This window comes from Chroicocephalus ridibundus, chromosome 7 (genome assembly GCF_963924245.1).
Source record: "Chroicocephalus ridibundus chromosome 7, bChrRid1.1, whole genome shotgun sequence".
NCBI classification, from domain to species: domain Eukaryota; kingdom Metazoa; phylum Chordata; class Aves; order Charadriiformes; family Laridae; genus Chroicocephalus; species Chroicocephalus ridibundus.
This window is the reverse complement of record NC_086290.1, coordinates 15426234-15449361: the sequence shown is the minus strand read 5'-3', so window position 1 is coordinate 15449361 and position 23128 is coordinate 15426234. Positions and strand designations below refer to the sequence as shown.

At 41.2% G+C, this 23128-nt stretch overlaps 1 protein-coding gene across 1 annotated transcript in view; it reads right to left on the bottom strand.

Moving 5' to 3' along the window:
• The window catches only part of CNTNAP5 (contactin associated protein family member 5), a 298702-nt gene that overhangs the window by 143590 nt on the left and 131984 nt on the right, over positions 1–23128 (bottom strand). The window contains exons 5-7 of the mRNA XM_063341381.1: positions 15880–16083; positions 13092–13276; positions 9610–9753 (exon numbers count right to left, since the gene is read on the bottom strand). Of these exons, the coding sequence (XP_063197451.1) occupies positions 9610–9753; positions 13092–13276; positions 15880–16083 (533 nt within the window). The remainder of the gene's footprint in view (positions 1–9609; positions 9754–13091; positions 13277–15879; positions 16084–23128) is intronic.

Below are 23128 nucleotides of genomic sequence, written 5' to 3'. Positions count from 1 at the left end.
ATATAAAGCCAGGACGCATTTAAGGAGCCAAATCTTTCAAAGCCACTCCAGGACGTTGTTGCAGCCAGCTTGCTTTGAACTAGGCTACTTTGCAAAATACCAACTGGAATCTGATAAAAACATCGGAGTAAAAGGCTTTCTCCATGGCACTGCTTCTCATCAGAGCTGGTACCTCGCTCTAACAGGATAATTATAATGAACAGCGCTTGATGGATGTCTAGAAAGTTGTACAGTGCTTGGGGAATTCCTCTCTGAAATCTCAGACAGATGATGGAACCGTTTCCTATCACTTTCAAATGTCTTTCTACTCTTTATTTTAAACTGGAAAAGACACAAGTGCCAGAAAAAGACCGAGTTATCACTGGATGAAACAACCCTTGATGGATATATATCTATATCAAGCTATTTATGTATTCCCTGCCCTGTTAGGTCGTAGAATGCTACATACCAGATTTAGCAATGCCTAAAGGTCTCCATGGGTATATCATGTTAGAATTATATATAGTTTTGAGATATAATCCAAAGTTTATCCAAACTCACCTGAACATTAGTCAGGTGGGAAGCAGAATGGAAATTTGCTCTCAACCTTTAAAAAGTTACTACTACCTGCTAGGTTTTGTCTGCATAAGAGATGCCACCGGCTTTTTTTTTTTGTTATTGTTATATTTCCACCTCCATTTTTGGTTGAATTCATGGCAAATTACATAAAACAAAGACAGTCAGCTGCAGTGATATACACAAATAGAGTTAACTTTCTCTAGAGCTTTTTAAAGGTTTAGACATTTAAAATGCCGATGACAATTTTTCTTTGGGATTTTAGACATTTACAGTGATTCAAGTAACTCCACAGAAAGTTGTAAAACATTTACAGATTTTACACATATAAACACCGGAGCTTGGAGGAAAGTTCAAACATTATCTGGGTCTGCACTCAAGTATCTAATTTGCCTCACTGGCAGTGGGAGGCTGTAACAAAATGCAAGTCTTTAGAGGGGAGTATTTGCAACATTCAGATAGGATTTGTGTCTCAAAGCTTTTTGCAGATTTTACCTACCAGCATAACAAGCTATGCCTAGACTGACTTAGCAGTGTCAGAGAAGGTGAATGCTAAGACGAAGAAAAGCGTTCACAATGCAGAACAAACTATAAGACAATCTTAAAATAAGCCAGTAACGACCCCATGTAATAAATATTCTCTCAGGTGCTTGCAGCAGCACCATAGCAAAGCATCCCTGATGCATATGCATGGGCCCAAATATAAGGCCAAATTTCTGTCTGCTGTTGATATGAGGTTCTCAGCACGTGCAACTAGTCCTAAACTCATGGATTGTTGTGACTCAGCAGCACTCTCTAGTCATTCATACTAGCTAGTAACTCATGCCATCTGGGATCTGCACGAAAGTCTTGTCCTTGGACAGGAGCAGCAAAGAGTGCTAAGTGAACCCATGGCCAATAGGGACATATAGGCAGGATCTACGCTTCTCCTCCCATGCTTAACCAGGTGAGACTTCAGGCTCTGTAGCCTCTCCATTGACTAAACTGATGGAGAGCAGGTGTGATCCCTCCTGCCACAAGAACAAGCAGGTGGGAACGTATAAATGTGGTGCTGCAATATTTTGTGTACATGGGATTAAAGGTACGTTTGGAGGAGAGAAAAGAGGCTTGTTTGCCTTTTGGGAACTTAAATCAGTTCAACTGAGTCATTTAGGAGGGGAACACCTTCTTATAGCAGCATTCCAGAGCAAAACCAGATGATGTAGTTAATACGCACCAACAATAGCTGCTGACTGACCAATGCTTTATACCTTCCTAGAGACAATAACACGCAAATTCAGAAAAGAAATACACCACAGTGACTTTGACAAATGTTCATCCACTGAAGTCGGTTAGGTTCCCATTACAAAAACTTGTTAAATTTGCCCTGAATGTTATTCTCAGACAAATTATTCCAGCAGCTCCAAGTCAGAGAAGTAAACAGCTCCCTCTAAACCTGCATCTGATCAGAAGCATTTTGCTTTAATCGGCAGCAGTTCTGGAATTCTCCAGGGTACTACGCAAGACTTCTAGCAGACACTTGATTTCATAATTGAACCCAGTTTAACTGAAAAGTAAAAGCTCATTGGCTAGGAAATGGGATAAGAAGAGTCTAATCCCTAGAGAAAATATAGGAGACACTCAGCTCTACCCAGCTGCCGGAATCTCCAGCTATCATGTGGCATTTGATAATTCCATGGAGCCCGGTGTCTCCAGACGGGATTAATGACTCCTCTAACAAGCAGTGAAATCTTTCCAAAAGAGTTCTTATATGAGGAACCTTCTGAACCTAAAAATGCAATGGAGATATTCACAATTTGTTCACCGGCTGCCATGACACTTGTCTCAAGACAAGAGTGCAATCATCCCAGATTTCTGCAGGTGGGATACAGCTGCAGAGGTGGTTCTTGATCAAGTAGGATGTTGAATGAGCAGGCAACAGCATGTTACAGCATTTTAAGGAAGAATCAGAGCCTCTCCTATTAAAAAGAGAATGGAAGAACACAGTTGCTAAGTGATGAGGATAAAAGTGGATTACACGGAAGATCCTCTGAGCCATAAACCTCATCCAAAACTGACTGGAGTCTTTCCAGTGACTTCTGCGGGACTTCAATAAAACCTACATAACTTTAATGAATCATTTCAGTCTTTTCTGGCCTTTCTTCATGTAGTATTTATGTACTGTTGAATGAAGACAGACCGGTGCAACACCACAGTCAGGGCAATTGGTGATGAGCTTCTTATACATCCCCCTCGCTGAACTGAAATCCTCAACATTTAGCCTACCAAAGGATACCGGCCAAGATCACAGCTTGAACAGGAAGAACAACAAATGAGTATTTCTGAGCTCTCATTCTACCTGTGAGTTAGAGCATCAAATAGGCACTCACTTCCCTCATTAATCGCTCTATGGATACTATCCAATAAAAAGGATATCTTGTTTTCTGCAGAGAATTAGAAAGGAAGATTTCATATGACAGGTAAGGGGGCTAAATTCCCAGGCCTGGCTGAGATACAAATGTGAGTAAACTGGCAAGAATATCTCCAGCTTGAAAATCGGAGGACTATTTCTAGCTGTGAAGCGACTGAGGTTGTAGATGAATTTACAAAGAGAGTAACAGAGGAAAAGGTGACTTCTGATGCAGTTTTAAAAAGATAAGATGAAAGATTGTCATTCAACTCTGAGCAACTGTATTTTAAGAATGGGGGAGATCCCTTCAAATCCTGTTTTTAAATTAACTGTCTCAAGCAGAACAGATGTCAGGAGACAGACCCACATGGGTTTCAAGCGCTTCTCAAATCAAGACATTGCTAAGCACTGAATGAGAAGCAAATCAAAGTGAGATACCAGCTCCAGCCTACTGACATACTGGTGCCAACTGTCTTCAAACAGGATGTGGGAGCACCAAGACGCATGGTGTTACTTAGTTAGGACAAGTCCACTGAGTAAGCAACTAGTCCATCCCATGAGAAGGGCTCATATTTTAAGACATGTTCCTATACTGAGGTGGGTTTCTCTTTCTCTAAGCAAATTTTCACGATGGAAATCTGAAAGCTTTCCTGATCCAAGATTCATTGAAACTAACATATCCTTGTGATAATCACCCCTGTGATAGAGAACTGCCCTATCTTCACTCACTCTAGGTATCATGTATGTCAATAAAAGGCTAAGTGTTTATCACGTTGACTTAAGTCGTTTACATTAAGATAACGTTCCTATGTGGAAAAAGTAGTATTTAACAAAAAAAAGCCTGAAACGTTGTAACCGTGACAGAATCAGGGATGAGATGCTTGGCTAGATATTTCTGGCTGTTCTTTATCTCAGACTCCTAAGCTGACTATGTCACTGGCCAGAAGTGGAACAATGGATTTTACCATATTTCTGCCCATACTAACTACACGGTACATTACTGTTTCATTACGTGGTACAATAGCTAAGGGTTGCTGACAAAAGATGGAAGCAAATATAGAGCTAATTTGGAAAAATCATACATAATTTCCCTCAGAGAGACAAGAAAAGGAGAAAAAAAAAAAAAGAGCACAGGAGGAAACACACACACAAAAATATAGACCACTTAATATTTTCCCTCCTTTGAACAACAAGCAGAAATGAAGCCAGCCTTTCAAATTCACCTTGCCAGAAGTGGGTAAGACAGATGTCTTAGATCAAACTGGCAAATTAGCACAATCCAAACCCAATTTTTGTTCCACTTCAGGGTAATCTGATCTACAGCTTATTGTGTTTTATTACCTGGAACAAAACACAGCAATGAGGAGGGTATTTTTAATTATTATTATTATTATGAAAACAGAGCCACATCTACCTTAAAATAGAAAAGTGCACAGAAAGCAATTCTGACCAGCTTTTTTTTATTTATTAGTTTTCTTTATCAGTTTTTCCTCTTTTAAATTCCAATCATCTGTGTATCATAGCACAGCACCAGACTAAATGGTCGGTATGAACTGCACGCACTCCAGGCTCGTGACTGCGATGGGGTCACCTTGCCCCTTTCGGTTATGCTGGGCAGCCAAGTACCAAGCAGTTCCCAGGGCCTTAGCAGTTGGAAAAGACCTTAAAAAAAGACATATAAGCCTTGGCTTTACAGCAAATTACATTCTCCCCCATTTTGCTTATTCTCTGCTAACTCCTATGACAATAATTCTCTCTTCCTCTCCTACAGGGACTAACAGCCTTATCACCTCCTGCCTTGAAACATCCTCCCTTGCTCAGCAGGTACTAACCGCCCTATTCACTCAATTTGACTACCCAGATAATGTAATAAATTAAACTCCGCACAATTGTTTCTAACCTGTAATTTGCTGACGGCTGATGACTCTCAAAAAGGCCTTGTTTTCCCCAAAAACGTGTCACTTTTTTCTGCGTATGTCAACTAGTCTTGTAAAAAAATATGGTCTCCCTCCCTGAAAGACTTGCTCTGCTTGCGGTCATCACAACTATCAAAATCCTAACACAAAGAAACTTTTATATCAAGAAAAGGAACGCAGCTACATGCTGGATTAAGTATTTAGAGGCTGAAAGTCTTTGGAATTGTGGACAGTCAACTGAAATCAATGGGAAAAACCATCATTTAAACAGACTTTATTTCAAGACCTTGATTGCAGTGACACAATTTCTTTCAAAACAAACCTTTTATACCGTTCAGCAGCAATAACATGGGACCTTAGAATTAATACTATTTATATAGTCTTTACTATTCCACACTGCAGATAGGATGCAAAGTAGACTCATCTGAAGACCCAGAGAGCAGACAGGAAGATCGGCGGGGGGGGGGGAAGGAAAAAGCTATTTTTACAGGAACCAAATATTTCTCGAATCTAAGTTCACCTGCCTTATCTAAAGAACAGCAAATTCAGTTCTCCTTTTAATGTGCATGTCTCACTCCCACTTTCATTAAATAACTAGGTAAAACTTTTTTTCTTTTTAATAAATTAAACTTAGTCCTATAGGTAGTTGTGAAAAATGTCACTAAGTAGTTCCAACATTTTTTATTTATGATACCTATAGTCTGATTGCAGTGCAAAAACTAATGAAAAATAAAAAATAATAAAAGATATATCTAACTCCTGCTTCTCCAAACCTTAGTAGAGGCCTTCACAAATCACCAGCCTGATATTCACAGATATATCAACACTTGCAATAGCACTTTGGTAGAACGAGACATGCGTAGACAAGTAAATTCTTCTCAAGATGAAGGTATCTCAAATCAGCTTAACAAAATAGCATGTTTGGATTCTCTATAAAGGGAATGAATTATTAGTTTACATTTTCCTGTCACTAGGTATCTTTCCTTGCTGTTTGATGCTGGCAATTGGTTATCTCCCTGAGGCACTACAGTGATGCATTTACATGTCACCACATCCCTTGCTGTGCTGAATTGTCACTCCCAGATTCAACATGGCAGGCCAATGTAAAAATTCAAGCATATCTGAGCACTGACAACTTCTGCCTTACAAATATCCTGCACTCCTCTCAAGGCAGTGCCAGGTTTGCTCTGCTAAATAAAAATGCAACTGCAATTCCTATTAGCCAAAGGAACAGAAAGGAAAGGGGGATAGGGTTTTCCTCAATTTCAGTGAGTACATAGGGTGGAGCACTGAGAAGATCAAACACTGTGTCTTTTCATGACCTCTTCATTTCTTCTCTTCAGCTAGATAGCTTCTTATTTTGGCACCACAAATCAGTGACACAGAGAAAGACTTGAGACCCTGGCCACAGGTCTCATTAGAGCTGTTTCTAAAGGTGCAACCTGAATCTAGCAGTAGGTAAACACCGGTGGCCAGGATACTGAAACCGTTTTCAGGATGTTATAGCTACTTTTCTCTTAACTACTCCCTCAGTATTTAGCAATTCTCAATGGATTTATCTTCTTAGAACTTGGCCCATCTCCTCCTCCCATCTGCATACACTCTTAACCAGCATAAAATCTTTCAATGACAACTTCACCATCCCAGATATCAACAGGTCAAACACCCTTCTGTGAAGGATAATTCCCCTTCTGCTTCTTGTAAACGTGGCTCCTACTAGAGTATTTTCCTGCCCCCAATTGCTCAGGAAGTTTGAGTAACTGCTGTAAATTTTCTCATAATGGGCAGTCTGCATTTCTTTTGTGCTGAGAAGACAGATAGTAAATAGGGCAGATCCTTAGATTATTATTTGCAGAGATTTCCCAAGGGTTCAGCCCTATGACCATCACACTGGTAATTACAGAAATTTGACTTCTCATAAACTCTTGCAATTAAAACCAGTAATCGCTTCAGAGAGCAAATAAAAGATACCCTATCATTTCACCACACTCAACGACCTAGAGGGAGAAAAAACAAACGCAACAAAATACCCACAACACGCCATCAGGGAAAAAAGGAACCCCGGAGAGAAGATAGATAGCCTGTCCAAACAGATAGCGCTACCATGTAGAGGGGTTAAGTATCAGGCAATATAAAAATGGAATTCTGAAGGCAAGTTTCAGCCCAAAGAGGCAGGCTGCCTCGTTATCTTGAGATGTCTTCTCAAGGGGATTTATTGCAAGTCTGACAACTGCAAATGAGTTACAGAAAGGAACAGGCAGAAAGATAATGACAGCCACCACCCAAGAGTACGACATACAGTACAGTACTTGGTTATTGACAATCTATACTTTCTTCCTCTGACTTTAAATGCAGCTGATTTGGGACCATTATTTATATGGATGAGGAACCACTTCATAAGAGGAAATCTATAACTCCAAAGCTGATGCATCATTCTCCTGCTTGTGTGAAAGATGTCAACAGCAAAAAAACCCAAAGTTGATGGGCATGAAAACCCACAAGTTTGGCTCACTGGCTGTGTCAACGGTCACAAAGGAACACAGAATGAAGCAGAGACTGAGTGTTGAAGTCTGCCTCCCTTTTGGAGGCCAAAGCTGGTGTCTCTGAGCATTAACAGCTTTCTAATCCCAAAATGCCCAGTTTGCCCTCAAATATCTTCTGTTAGAAGACAAAGGTATTTTGAGGACTAACAACAGAGAACCATCTCTGGTAATCTCCAGCTTGTGGGGAGCAAAGACAAGTACACAACATGTTGTTGGAAGAAGTGATTCCAAGTCTCTGCTATATTTAATTATTCTTCTGTGCCGTTCCTTTCATCGCACTTCCACTCCAGACAACCTTAGCAACTACAAAGACGTGAAGCAGAGAAGCTTGCAGCTCCCTGGGGATATGGATTGTTGCTTGAAAACCTCAATGAACTCTGAGTAAAAGCATTTAGTGCAGAGGAAGTCTGGCAGGCAAAAGACTACATTTAGCAAGAACAAGTTATTTTAATTTGAGTAGGTAAATTGCTAAGGAGTGTGGAAGAGCAGGAAGATGGGAGAGGGCGATCAACCTGTGAAAGATGGAAGTACCTGAGAGTTGCCGGAGGAGATAAATAGCTGTGATGGAAAGGATGTTGGAAAACAACACACTTACAAGGGCTGTTTACTATAGAAGGATGTTCATCTAAGATTATGAGGCACCGTGAGTGTGGCAACCTTTCCATGCACTTTGCATACTCAAGTGTCACACACACAGCACATAGCAGCTCATAAATCTCTCAAAATGCAGTACAGCAGCCAGCCTTTGAAAACTATTGCATTAAAATCATCACTTCTGTGAGGGAGATTGAAGGATGGGGGCACATCCCCTCTACCTTCAATTGACAAAATGAGCAGGACTCCTTGACCTTCGATCTAGCATTGGCTAAATCAAGTATTGTGATGACAGAGTTTCATTCCTTGGGGCCATGTTATACCCAGACAATACCCTTCAGAGAAAAAGCATTACAAAGTTTTTCTTTCCCGTTTAGGAAGACCTTCCTATTACCCAGCTGGCAAAACAACCAGCTGTTTCATGACATAAGAGGCAGATCACGGGTATTTCCTCCCCTTAGAAAATAAGCTGAGGGGAAGAGCAATTTAACACAGTTCATAACATTTGTGCCTTAGAGTCCTGAGTCAGAGCAATCAAATTTGAGGTTATGAAAGCAAAGTCTCTCAGTCCCAGGCCAGGGGAGCATCCTGGAGGCAGTCTTGACTGCCAGCAACACAATGCAGGACTTCTCACCCATCACCTTTCTGTTTTCCATTTCCCTGTGTATTCAGCCTTGCCCTAGGCAGGGAAAGTGAGGAAAGGAAGGACTTGGGGGTTTCTTTGTTGTAGCTTCAGTCTGTTTATACACATTAATACAAACCAGGAGATGCCATGAGAGCCAGAAGCAGTCTCACCTCCACATTCTCCAAAGACACAGTATTAGCCAAAAGGCAGACATCAAGCCATAGTGCAGGAGCGAGGCATAAGCTAAACAAAAGAGCTGAATTATTTACAATTTGTCAAGGCTGCATGGCAGCGTACTGTTCCCTCTTCTTATGAAATAAAATGTTCCTTATTTTGCTCATGATATATTTAAATATATCTGTAATTTTTTACATCATTAGGTGTGACATTACGTTTATGGCTTATATTATCAGGCTGGATAAGCCATAGTTCCATTTGCTTTACCTTTACTGTTACACATTTAGAGACACCAGTACCACGTCAATGGTTCTCAGAACTGCCAATATGCTGAATTTAAGGGGCAGCACAAAGGAAAATATTTCCACTAATAAAAGAAGCATTTGTTCTTCTCTGTAATACCAACTCAAGTAGCAGAATAAAATTTTGCTACTACCATACTCCACAACAGCGATGGGGAATGGTTCAGAAAATAAGATTTTATCTGAGTTAACCAGAAAAAAAAAGTCTCTGTGACTTCTATCACGCCTTCAAAAAGACACATTTTGATCTTGGAAAAGGAATTTAAAAGTTTCTCCAAACAAATTCTAATACACCTGGAAAGTCAGAGAAATGTATTGGTTTCCACATGTGTCTTTCAATACCTCTCACCACAGCAGTCAGCGCCGGTTGATATTAGCCTCAGAAATATCATTTTAACTAGCTAATTATGCCCATAGCTCTCAAAAGCTGAACTCCATTCATTCAGTGCAGCTGGCAGCATCAACAGCATGGAAGTGAAGAAGGAAAGCGTACATTATTGTCTCTTACCACAGTATAGATCTGAGGTTTGCGCCTTTTTGCCAGGTCAATTATATTGACTCCGTTGTAATAAAGGTTCTCAATGCACCCGTGGAAATTTTTCCTCTGAAACGTTCCTGGTTTCCCTGGGACAGGAATCCCTCCGAAACTGAGCTTTTGGAAAGAATAAGAACAGTATTTAATTATTCACCCCGTAAACAAGAGAGCAGAGCCCCACTCCATGCAGCCAGATGGGATATTATCTAAGAACCAAGTCACGTTAACAGCATCATCTCGGAGCAGCCTGGCTGCCCAAGAGGGGAATTACAGGCTGCATAGCATTACAGCTGTTGGAGAAACGCTGCTGCTGCTGCAGAGACTTCACTAATTTGGAAACAGCTTTTAAGTGCCTTGACACACCACTTCGCCAACTCCCAGTATCACCAGCTCCCGTCCCAGGAGCACCCAATGCATCACCAACGCTCCCCGGCCCACAGCCCCCACCGGCCTGCAGGCTGCCACCCAGCAGCACACCACAGCGGCCAGGGACCACCGAGTGATGGGAGAATAAACCCTTCCTGCCCCCAGGGCAACTGGGTTTGCCTGCGAGCTGGAGTCACCCCTTTCCACCAAGCATGTGTCTGAACAGTTCTGGTTTCAGCCGGTGGAGGGTAGTATCACACATGCGAACTACCCCGTTTTCCCTAAATTTCACTGTGGCTTGGTCTTTACAAGACCGACACATGGTGTTTGGGGCTGAGCAGTGTAACGGAGAAGTTCCACAGGTTACTCATTTAAACAAAACTTCCGCTGTGCTGTTGCCTAAATACTGAAAGGTGTTAGTATTGTGCAGATTGCAACGCACCACTTATCTGGCGGGCTGAAAGGCCTGGGAGGACAAAAAGCCTAAGAAAATAAAGCTTCCAAAATCCTAGAAGCACAATTACTTCAGATTCCTAAGGGAAAAAAAAAAAACAAGAACAAAACCAACACCCCAAAAACAAACAAACAAAAAAACAACAACAAAAAATCAAATCCTACAATCCAAAACCCTATTTTCATTTTTCAGATAACATAAGCTCATTTCTACTTAGCTTCACTGGCCTTTTTGGCAAAGTCTTTTACTGGTGGTACCGCTGGTTTTTATTAATTTTTCCCCTCACAGCCAGCAGCATCGTGAGTGATATAATGCAGGTGGGGACCGGGCAGCCACCACACGTAATAGCGCTTCCAGCGCCTGGGGAGCAGTGCTGCAATCCTGCTGCATCCACTGCAGCACGGGCATGCACTGCTGGGCAGCATCGCCGACACGCTGGCGGCTGCTGGAACCTGGGCAGCCTTATTCCTCTGTCACGACTCCTGACAGCTCGCCTCAGCTCATTATTATAAAAATAAAGGGAAATTCAGGGGTTATTTTTCCTCCCACTCCACCTAACAAGCCGGGATACATAAGCAAACGAAAACTCCCTGGATAACCTTGAAAGCACTTCTTTGAAAACAAGTCCTTAATGAAGTCGCACCTCGGTTATATTAATTGATCACTTCAGAGAAATAAAGAGTAAACAGACTGCTACTTTACATCACTTGCAGGTTTGTTATTGGCATGAGGGCTTATGTGGTAGCAACGTTTTTTTCCAGCGAGAATCATTAGTTCTTCCTTAAAACACCAGACCTTCCTTCTTTCTTGTTCTACTCTTTAAGTCTCCTGCTTAGGGACTCTATACTGGGTTTCAAAACCAGAAGAAAAATCAATATCAATTATACCATTGCATTATTAAGAAAATTGTTTCCTTTGTGATTGGTAATAATTTCAATTACCAAACTAATGGTTTTATTACCCTTAGTAAGGCCTTTAATCCCTAAAGTGTGCTGAGATAAACTTTCAGTATTCTGTATTGCTGTAATGTTCAACTGAAAGACCGTCTCAGTGCAAAAGGAAAGAAAACACACTGTGTGAAAAACTAAGCACCAGAGGCCAGGGCTGAGTGCCACAGAGGCCAGTTGTGATGCTGATTTACACCAGCTGAAGATATTCTCTACCATGCTCCCTGTTCCAGAACATCTGGAGAAATGTCCTGCAAATCACGTTGGAGCCTGGGTTTTCCCTAATTGGCATAAACCTTGTAGCAGGAAGCAAGGAATTTTATTATTTTGAAATCAGGCAAGCTGGTGACTCAATTTTTCGGCTTTTCTCAACTCCATCTTAAAAGTAGTCACAGCTTTGGCCCTTGCTAGTTTAGTCTGATGCTGTTCCAGAATCTTACTGCTCAAATGTGCTGCTGTCCCTAGTAAACGTGCTTGTGATTTGGTACAGGAGTGCCAGGGGACAGGTACCACTTTCTCCACCCTGCGTTGTGAAATGCAAAGAAGGGAATTTCAGCTGGAACACGAGAGGAGCAGAGAGCAGGCACCTGCCAGTGCCAAGCCATCTGCTTTTGTCCCTTGGGTGCACTAGGCATTGATCCTTTCCAGACAAATGAATGCAAAGTGCAGAGGGGAAACTTGTGGTCTCTTAAGCAATGAACCATGCCAGCTCAGTGCATCCGGACAGGGTGATGGCTCTGACTGTGCAAGCATGACCCTCTGCCTTGTGGCTAGCAAGACATGGTCGACAAGTGCATGGGGATAAAAATGAACAGGGGTAATTTGCACACAGGCGTACATTGGTGGTGGGAACCGTTGAGGAACTGCCTTGCATATAGATATGATGATATGCAAGGTTTTTTAAGGTATTTTATACCAACTATCAGTAATAAGCACTGAACTGCTGGAGTGATATAAACTGCACTCTGGAACATCACAGGGGAGAACACCAGCCTCGGGTTTTATGGGCAAGCAGGATGTTTCCTCTGCTCAGTCCTTCCTTGGCTGAGCTGGACCAGGATGCTCTGCATCAAAACCCTAGATGTGAAGGGACCTGGGTCAGAGCTAGTTGTCTTGACAGTCATGCTAAGGGTCTTCCATTCCTAGTAGGAAGGCAACGGTTTTTACCTACTCATCTCTATGTTGAGAGCTGTAACCCGACCAAGAGGTGGTTGGATAGAGGCACAACTCAGAGCTGGTATCCCCATGGCCACGTCAATCAGATGCAGGGATGTTGCCCAATGATCCCATTAAAATCATATTGGAGATGATGACACAACACCTCTCCCTACAGATAAGCGCAGTTGCTCCCTGAAAATTTGACTAGAACCCAAGCTAAACTATTTAGTTTAGCTCAAAGTCTGTCATACTTTGAAGCATTAAGTATAATCCAATGCATATTTGTCCAGAGACAGGCCATTTTCTGAGACTGTCATATATAGAGTTGCACTCTATATATCAATACATAACAAACTGTAACAAACTATGTTTGTTAACTATGAAAGGAGCTCTGTGTGAAGGAAATATTACATAAAGAAAATGATCTTTGCTGGAAAGAAACAGCTCATGGGGTGGTTGTTTTCCATCACATTCATTTTACACCAATTCACCCTCACCTCCCAGGTTATAACCTAAAGGGCTTCACACACCTCATAGTCAATATCCAAGTGATCCGAATCCCCCTTCGTTCGGAAATGCTGGGTGTGCTTGTCCACCGTGAAGTTCACTTGCTTGTTGAAGCGCTCTATGAGAACCGAGTGCCAGTGCTGGTCATCCAGGAGGCTGCCCAGGGTGACGGATGTGTGGCTGTTACTGAAGTGCAGGTTGGAGTCCCCTGGAGGGGCAGAGACAGGCAGAAGACACCAGAGTTACCCCCAGGACCTTAACTGAAGCCTGAGTGCTCAAGGGGAGCGCAGAGCAATGCTCCTAGATGCACACTGGAGCTCTACCCATCAGAAACAGACCCCTGACAAAGCTTGCCTGAGATTCTTCGGGCCTCTTATTCATGTAAGTAAGTACATGCACATGCACACAAACACCTTTTTTCCCCCTGAAATTCTTGCAGTAAACCAGGAGATTTTCCAGATGCTACACACACGCGCTGCAGCACTCAGGGAATTGCCACTCTGCTTGTGCCCTTCGTTCTGCTGTGCATTTTGAGGCCCTGGTGTTTTAAGACATCCTTTTGGATTGCACCAAAACCTCCGATCTGTTCACATTAATACTGAACTCCTGAAATTTCAGTTTCTACTATGTGCCTTTTCTATTTTAACAAGAAAGTTGCACTTGCCCATTTTCAGAGAAAAAAGCCAAAAGTCAATGAAGCAACATGAACGCAAGTGTTTTCTTCATCTCAAAAAGATTCTTAAACCTGGCCTAGATCTCCAAAAGTTTAGATCAAGAGTTATAAAAATATTTCGGCCCTAACCCTAGTGATTTCAAGCACTCTTCTGTTTTCCAGCTGGCTACAAGTCTAAACACTTCAGAGCCTTCACTGAAAGGGAGTGTGTGCCCTTTTTCATACCCCAGCAGAATGGAGAGAACACATGCTCCAAAACTGTCAGGCAACATGTGAGCAGATTCAAGAGCAGATATCAAACCCCTTGTCCATGACATATGAATGTACACAGAGGATTTGAAATGGCTAAAATCTTATCTCAGGCTATACATTCACAACAGCATCTCCTCTGGAAGAAGTACTGTAATATATTTAACCCTACTATATTCTTATCCTAGTATGAAACATTTGAAAGAGGAGGACAAATCAATGATTTCAAAGAATCCTACATTCAGAAGCTCAAGATGTAGCTACTTGGTCCAAGCAACATCCAAATAACAAAACAGAAAAATGCTGCATTATCATTTCTACTCTTTGATGAACTAACTAGAAAGAGAGACAGAGAGAAAGAAAAAGAGAGAAAGAGAGAGATAAAAAGAGAGAGAAAGAGGGAATTAGTTGGAGACTAAACAATCAGCTTATGTAAAAATTAAATCAAAGAGCTATGGAAAATTGTTACTGACATTTAAAACAAACACAATTAAGCATGAGTGAGGAAAATGCAGAAGGAATTATCTATGAATTCTGCTTTAGTACCTCCAGATTGCTCCCACTAGTTTCTGAATTCTTTTAACTCCCCAAGTCATAGACAGGGGACTGAAACAGATCCTGCAGAGTTGCCTGCTTTATCTGCTCTAGACAAACTTCTTAAAGTGTCCTGGAACTGCTAGTCCAAGATCTGCCCTGCTAATACTAGACATTAATAGACGCTACATCACCCATTTTTATTAAAACCAGCCTTGGCAGTCTAAGCCCCACGTACGTGAACTGCAAATGGCTCAGATTACTTTATTGATCAAAGTTATTAAGATTGAGAGTGGCAGTGAAAACCTTGTACCTTAATTCCCTCCTCTCTTTGCTCACACCCTCACAGTTAACACGGGGAGGGGTTTTGTTTCAGCTTTCCATCTGGATGGGCCACTGGGGCTTTCAGACCAAGTTCAATACTGGAACGGGGTAAGTGCAGCTCCTGTGCTGACCAAAATACAGCAATGCAGGCACGGAAACTTCTGCCCAACTCAAACTCCTCAGCATGAGAAATGTGAGTCAGCAGGGACTGCTGAGGCCAGTACCATGGGTCACCCATGGATGAAGCTAATGAAGATTTTGCAACAAGGCTAGGAGAGGGGGTATGATCACTCCTACTACAGTAGCTCCTGCCATTATCGAAGTGCTGTAGTGTATTCGCCAGGGAAAAGCAAGCATCCTTCTACAGAAGGAAATTAAGCCAGCTTTCATCTGTTCCTCTGATCCAACAGTGATGGCCTTCCAGATATTCGCACTTTTCAGCTGAAACCATATCGAGAAGCAAAGCAATACCAGTGTGCACAATGTTTTGATCAGGATGTTTTCATTTAAATTCTGTATTCTCAGCTCAGTTCTGATCACAGAATGGAAAATAGAAGACACAAACCAAACACAAACCTCCTGCACTCCAAACCAAATCTTCTGGGAATGTCATTCTCAAAAATAATAGTAAAAATAAAAAAGGAGGAAGGGGAAGAAAAAAAAATTTTTTTTTTTTTAAATCACTGCTTGAAAACGTCATCAAGCAAAGGTAAAAACTTCCAAAGTAGTCAGAGTAGCTCAGCCTTGGTCAGCACTCGTTAGAAAAGTCAAGGTCTCTTGGCACTGCTATCATGTCCTGCATGACATCAGTCGAGCCTATTCTCTTTTGCTTCCTCTCCCACCTCCTCTGACTCGTTTTTAAACTGTGAGCTCTCTGAGGCACACAGCACGTTTTGTTGTTCTCAACTGGAGTTTCCAGATACTGCCAACAATAGATTATAGAATAGAATATAAACGATAGATTTATAAAACCAAAGCAAGACAATCCTTGTTACAGTAATATGTGAACCAACAATCCTAACTACCCTTACCCAGGTTGATGTGCAAGGAGAGCTTCCCTTTCTGCAGTTCCAAGGTAATGTAGTCTCCACGTTGTCCTTCCCCATGGAATAAAACTCCATCCCCCTGCATGCTCTTGAACTTCAAGGAAACCACGTCTTTGAATGTGCTCATAAGCTTCTGGTTGAACCTGTAGAGGAGTGAACTTCTGCCATCGAAGTCTGCAATATCTGACTCTGGGAGAAAGAAGATGGCAAAATGAAGAGGAGGGGCAGCATCAGGACAGGGACCGTCATTTTTTCAAATATCGCTTGGAGCCAGGTATTCTCAGAAGCGTACATCCACACGATGTACGTGGCATCTAGGCAACCACATTTCACCCCTTTCTACTCCTCTCCCTCTGTCTGGGGAATGGGAACACTAGGATAACAGCAGAATTCCTCTGCGCTTTTACTCCTCTCTCTCAGGCAAGAGTGCTTTCCTACTCAACTTATTAGAACAGAACAGGTTCCCTTCCGTCGTACTGAGATCTCCAGAGCATACCTTGCCACTTCTGCTGTTTGTCTTATAAACACACCCAGGATGTTATTCATTACGTTGAACACTTCAGTTCTCACTCCACTTTGCGTAGCTTCACAATCATCTGTTGAGCTGTTTCTGTGCGTCGGCCATGCCTGCATCCACCTTTGCATCCAAATAAGCCCCATCTTAGCCTCTGAGGGTTGGCTGCTTGTTTGTGATGGGTGTTTATCAACCGTGTTTCTGCATGCAAATTGACTAGGCTGGCAGGAATAGCCAAATATCAATTCAAAAAGCTTTTGAAGGGATTTCATGGGAACTGGGCATCTAAACTGATTATACACCTTTGAAAATCCTATTAGAAACATATTTTCCCCTTCAGCCAGCCTCTAAAACCCAATCACTGTGATGGGAAACAAGCTTTAAATTCTTCAGTTGCAATTAATATTTCCTTTGGTGGCAGCAGCACCCTGCAGTACTCTCTTTCCTTTATAAAGTGGTATTTTATGCAAAATGTATTTTTAGTAATTTTTTTTAAATATATATATAAAACCCCAGAACATTTCAAGTAGCTTTAAGTACTTTTAACTAATATATTGTATTCAACATGTAACTGACAGATGTGAATTCTATTCCAATTTCTATCCAAATGCAATTTGACAAAAATTATGGATAAAATATCTACTTGAAAATAATAAATCTGTCAATTTGTATTTCCTGCTGTTAAGAAAATAATTACAAATTAAGAACACCAGATGATGAAGAATCTGAACAAGCGTTTACTAAGCTACATAACTACTGGGATACATGCATAAAGACAAAGAATACCTTCATAGTAACCAAGAAGAAAGAACATAGATCTTTATTTGCAAACCACACGTTTTAATGGTAATCCAAAGTTATTAGTTTTACATTTTCTTTTGAAAAATAATTGAAAGTTCCCTATGCAAAACAATCAGGACTTCCAGGTCAGCAACAGCATTGTGATTAACGTCGGTGATTTAAGTCACCTAAACTCACCTGAGAGTTCTCCTATCCTTTTGAGCATTTAATGGTAGTTTCATTTGCTCCTCTTTAAAAACAAAAATAATAAGGATTGGTTTTTTTTCCCCCCTTTTCTTCTTTCTTTTTTTTTTTTTAAACTGGACCAAGATTTAAAAAGGTTTGCAATTAAAAACTATTATAAGTTCAGAAAATAAAAGACCTGTTAATGATTGGTTACTATGAAAACTACCAACAGTGACTTCCGCATGTCAATATGCAAGTTTGATGGCACACTTACAGACTTGGAAGGAGCTCAAAATTTAAATTTGATGCGAAATCCTGTCACTCCAAACCTGATTCCATTCCAAATCAGAAGTCAACTGATTGTTTCTTATGAAAATAAAATGACAAAGAAATTCAACCCTGGAAAAAATTCACTCCAGCATAAACTAAGACCAACTTCTTATTTGTGATGTCAGAATTATAACATGTTGCTTAGCATCATACATGGAACAGTTGCTCCTTTAGGAAGTATCATGAATACAAAAGTATTTACGCCATCTGCTTTTACTGTTTTTTACTTCTGAATTAAGTGTTCAGAAAGAGCTCCTTCGGAATTGCTGATTTCTCTCTATTGACACCTTGACTGCCAGTTTCTCTAAAGGGAATTAAATTCATAGTTTAGTTCTTATGAATTTCCCCTAGCTACATTAAATACGTCAATTTGTTTAAAGTAAATTGCAAGTGTATCATGAAAACGGTTTCATTTTAACACAGGCAGGAATTAGGAAATAGCTTATAAAGAAGCTACAGTCTTTGATTTCCAGTGTGTTTTGCAGTTAAAGTTGATTTGCCTCCTAGCTCTCAAAAACAAAGATACTGTAAGAGAGCACTGATTCAATGTTGCTGTAATAGCGGCTCCTTCTTCTTAAAATCCAAGCCTTCAACCAGTCTGAACTCACACTTCAGTCCTTGTTCTTAACTCTCCACTATGCCTCAGCATAACACACGGTTTTCTGAAGAGCTCTACCACTGACATTAACAGAGCGTAACACAAAGGAAAACCTGTTTCTTAAAAGTTCTGCTTCACTAATTATCGGTTACGAGTTCACTGGCCAATAAACAGCCCTGAACGAAATGGGAATACGTCAAATAAATGCTAACACTGGCAGCCAAAAGTCATTAGTGGCAGTCTGCATGACAACAAATCGTTGGCTTCCTGTTAAAAATTGAAAGATACAGCACAATTCTAATACAGTCAGTCCAGAAAACCTGCTTGTTTACTTAGTGTTTATTTAGTCCATGTATGTCCATAATCCACTTGCAGCAAGAGAATAAGGATCAGAAATCGAAAGTGAGATCAGGCTAAAGACACTTCTTTCATGTTATTCTCCTCTGACCAGCAATTCAAACAGATGCCTCGGCTGTAAATACATACGTACTTCTGCCCACAGGTGAAGAAGTTCCCATAGAATAGAAATCATTCATCATGCTTTTCTGCAATTCAGCAGAGTTTCTGGCCCCAGGGGTCCTGGTTACATTATTCCATTTGAATTTGCTTTCCCATCACAAATTCAAACATTAAAGTCACTTGGGAGTGGGTGGAATCACAGACAGTTGAAGCTAGATTACCAGGTTAATTCAGCATTTAAAAAAAAAAAAAAAAAAAGAAAAAGGGAATGCGACCACAGGGTTTTCAACCTGTGGGACCAGCTATGCTGAGAGAAGCCAGGCTGGGAACATGGAGTTTACTTGTGCAGCAATCCGCTCCTGGCAGCAGAGAGGATACACATTCATTCTGACAAAGACAGTTCTCCCAGTGATTTTTTGAAAAAGTAAAGACCTCGATGTCAAAGTTATTCCAAAATACAAAAATATCCTGTGGGAACAGTTGCAATTTGAGACAGGAACTTTTTGGTCTTGCACTTAGGGCAATGAACAGCAGCGGTAACTCCCTGCAGGAGGGAGGAGGACTGTCCCTGGTCTGACAGACGTCTCTCCTGGCCAATCATGCCTCAGTGGCTTGCGTGAGGCTGAAGCAATCTGACTTCCCTCTCCATCCCCCTCTCAGACATGCAGTCCAAGGGATGAATGGGGATGAGCACCTCAGAAGTGACTGTTCTGCTATGCAGCTCGCCCTATTGCAAATCTATGTTTGCCTCTTGGTAAGCAATCATTTGTTTGGGTATTTATCTTATGCAGCTGGTTACAAACACTACTGGTCAATGCCCATCAGCCATTGAGTGGTTCTCTGCAATACGCTCTTTTCCATCTCATAAGAAGACAAAGGAGGGGATGGAGGAAGGTGGGGGAAAAAATAATAAAAAAAAATAACAAAAGAGACAGAATAAAAGATCCAGTAAAAATATCATTTAATCAAAAAGCACAATATCAGATCATATTCCCTGAAGCAATGAGAGCAAAAGATTAGAAATCGGAGTCCTGAACTGCAAATGAGGAACTCTGCTCTCAAAAGCAGAAGATGACCTGTCTCACACCCTATCATTGTTTCTCCTGTGTTTTCCCAGCCTGTTAACTGCACATATACCTGACTCTGCTGATGCACTTTGGGCTGTTAACCAGTTATAGAATATGATCAGCATCTTCAATGCAGCTATACATCTTATCCCATAAAAGCAATTGTGTCAGCAGATTTTTTTTTTCCCTGCGCTAAGCTAACAAGACTTTTCCCAAGTATAAAGATATACCCATTTTCCCCTCACCGCCCCCAGCATCAAAAGCAATTGGTTTGCCATTTGTCTGAACACATTCTCTGTTGCAGCTCTGGTTATCTGTTACAGTCACACGGCTCCTGGAGCCACTGCTGCAAAGGGTCAGTGCAAGCTTACACGTACCTCTGCATGGAAATTTCCATTTCACTCATCATAAATCCTTTTCTGAACAAGAAACATTAATGTATGTTTTCAGATCAAGATCATCTTCCTATCTCAGTACCTGTTTCGAAGATGTGAGATGGAATCTTTACAGGAATTTCAAATAAATGTAATTAATTTTCATTTAAATACATACTTTCTGTGTAAGAAAGTAAACAACAATTAGCACGTGTCATCTGTGAATTCTTGCTGATTTGACGGCCTTGGAGTGCATTGTTGCACAGGAACTTCAATCTATACGGGACAGGGTCAAGCACACTCACGTGTCTGAAACAGCTCTGCTGTTAAGAACATGTTTTTATGTTCCAAAGAAACAATGTCCACTGGCAGCCAATTAGAGAGTGAAAAAAAAAAAAAGGAAAGGGTGGAGGGGAACAGAAAAAGAAAAAAAAAAAAAAAAAGAAGAAAGCTCTCTTGTTTGACAGAGAAGTTTTGGGGATAAATTCATAACAGTAAATAACTTCCAGCAGGAGTAATAAACAACAGTGAGTGCCATTCAGCAGCACAGTGCACTCACATGTTAAATTAGCCACTTTGGCATCCACTGCACATAGCAGTTAATCTCTGATATGATTCTTCAGTATTTTTTGTTACTTACTGTGTCCTGGGAGTGTTTGGTGGCCTACAAGATCTGAAGCCTTCCACATGCCCCCCACTAAACAGTCATCTTTGAAAGCTGCGTTTGCCAGAAATTACCGCAAGGTTGTGTTCCTGGGACCTCTTCAGCAGAGTATGCCACACAGGACAGCCACGCTCCAAAAATCCAAAAACGGGAGATCAGAGCATTGCACTGGCACAGGAGCATCACATTCACCTAACTTTGCATCACAAAAATGCTTAAACAGCAGCGAAGCCGCAAACCTCTCCTTCAGCTGTCATCTTCTGCTCAAATATGCAAGGTTAAAAAGGAGCTGATGTGAGCAGAGGCCACCCAAGGAACCACAGGCTATTTTGCACGCCCTGATGTATCACAGCGAGGTGCTCAGCTGCACGTTTGGCAGTAGTCCTGGGGTTCTAACAGATGTGCAGCAGCACACAAAATTCAGACAGCCTAAGCTGTCACTGTCCCCAGACTTTTGTTTCAGCCAACCAATGAACGCTGCCACTCACACAAAATGGGTCTCCAGCTTGCCTGTAAATGAAAACTTTACTTGTGCAGTTTTTTTCCTCGGATATCAATATAAAGCAACTCTGTTTTCAGATCAGGTGCCGCGCTTCTGGGGCAACATTTGCCTGAAAGGCGGAATGGACATCCAGCACTCCAGCATAATCTGAATTTCAACCTGCTTCTACAAGTGGGCTCAGAGGTAGAAATGACCCCACAGACAAACATGCATGTTTGCGCAGGATTTGGTTCATATGTCTTCCCCATGCACGTGTTGTCTTTTTATCTTATACTTCAGGACTGGATCCAAAGCTAAAATGCGAATGGAAATCCTTTCTTTCACTTCAGCGGACTTAAGATCAAATACTCGGGGTTTGTTTACCTATAGAAGCCTTCTCCAGATTTGTTTACCAATAGAAGCCTTTAAGTCATTCCAACGGCTTAAAGAGGATTGGGCATAACTGGGAATTAAGCTCTTACGGATGAATTTATATCACCTGAAGCTTTTGGTACAGGTAGTGATTATAATGGTATTCCTACTCCCTACCTCACATTCCTTCTGTCATAGACACACAGATGAAAGGGTCATCTCTTAGAGATGGTGCACATTTGGGACATTTGTTCTTCTTCTAGCTCCATTTCCTTCCTGGCTTGTCCAACAGCCTGTCTCTAGTGATTTTTTTTTTTGTCATTTTTTTAAATTCTTTTCAAATTACTAATATATCTCTTGTGCCAGAATTGAACGTGATGGATGACTATGTATGCTGTCAAATATTACAAAATGCTGTTATGTAGGTGTACACCAGCTCAGAATCTGCTGCAGATATTCTGTCAGTATAACAGTAAAAATGACATTTTATAAATGATCAAATATCTTTTGTACAGTGCTGGAGTGCCTGGGTTAGGAGTAGCCAAGACTGTGAAACTATATAAGCAAAACTTGTAGACAGGTATTGCTTGGCATATGCAATTTGCCAGAGAGAAGTTTGAATGGCACATTTATATAAACGGAATGAATATTTCAACACTCCGTAAAACTTTTATGAATCCCTTTATTTCTTTTCTGGCTGGCTTCAATCTCATACCTTAATTCTGCACAACCATTTTTATTTCCTGTAACTGCAGGGTACAGGACAAAGATGAAGACTTAGATGATATTAGCACAAGAAAACTCAGCCTGCAAGTGACTCTGAAGTCTTCTTCATACCACAGAAGATACAACCACAGTCTGACACGAAAGTAGTGCTCATGGAGTAGCACCAAAACACATTCAGCTACAGAAGTTTCAACCATCACTTTGAGTTTTATTTGTTGCATGTCTGTTTGGACTATACTCGTCACTGCAGAGGTTTGGTCATCATTAACAAAAGAAAACTCTTTGAAAACAGATGAGAGAGCTGCTTTGGAATGACACCGTCAAGGGCAGTTGGGTTTGATTTATAGGTTTTCAGTTTTCACGTCCACTGGTAGGGCTGGAAAGTGTCTCTTGCCCTAGTGACCATCCATCCAGGCGGGTCTATACTTAAATGAATGATAGTCCACAGTGCCATCAAAGTAGTCTCCATCAAAGTAGGTAGCAAAGCAGCATTTAAAAAAAAGCTGGATGGATCATTTAGATCTACACACAGACCATAACAAGGATCTTCCTGTGAAACCATCCTAAGACCTGAGTGTAGTGATGATGCCACTAAGAGTCCTGGAGCTGTGTCTCTGTTCAATGGGATCATGTGAATTAAAAGGTTTAAGACACTTTGCTCTTTAATTCTGCTCATATGAATT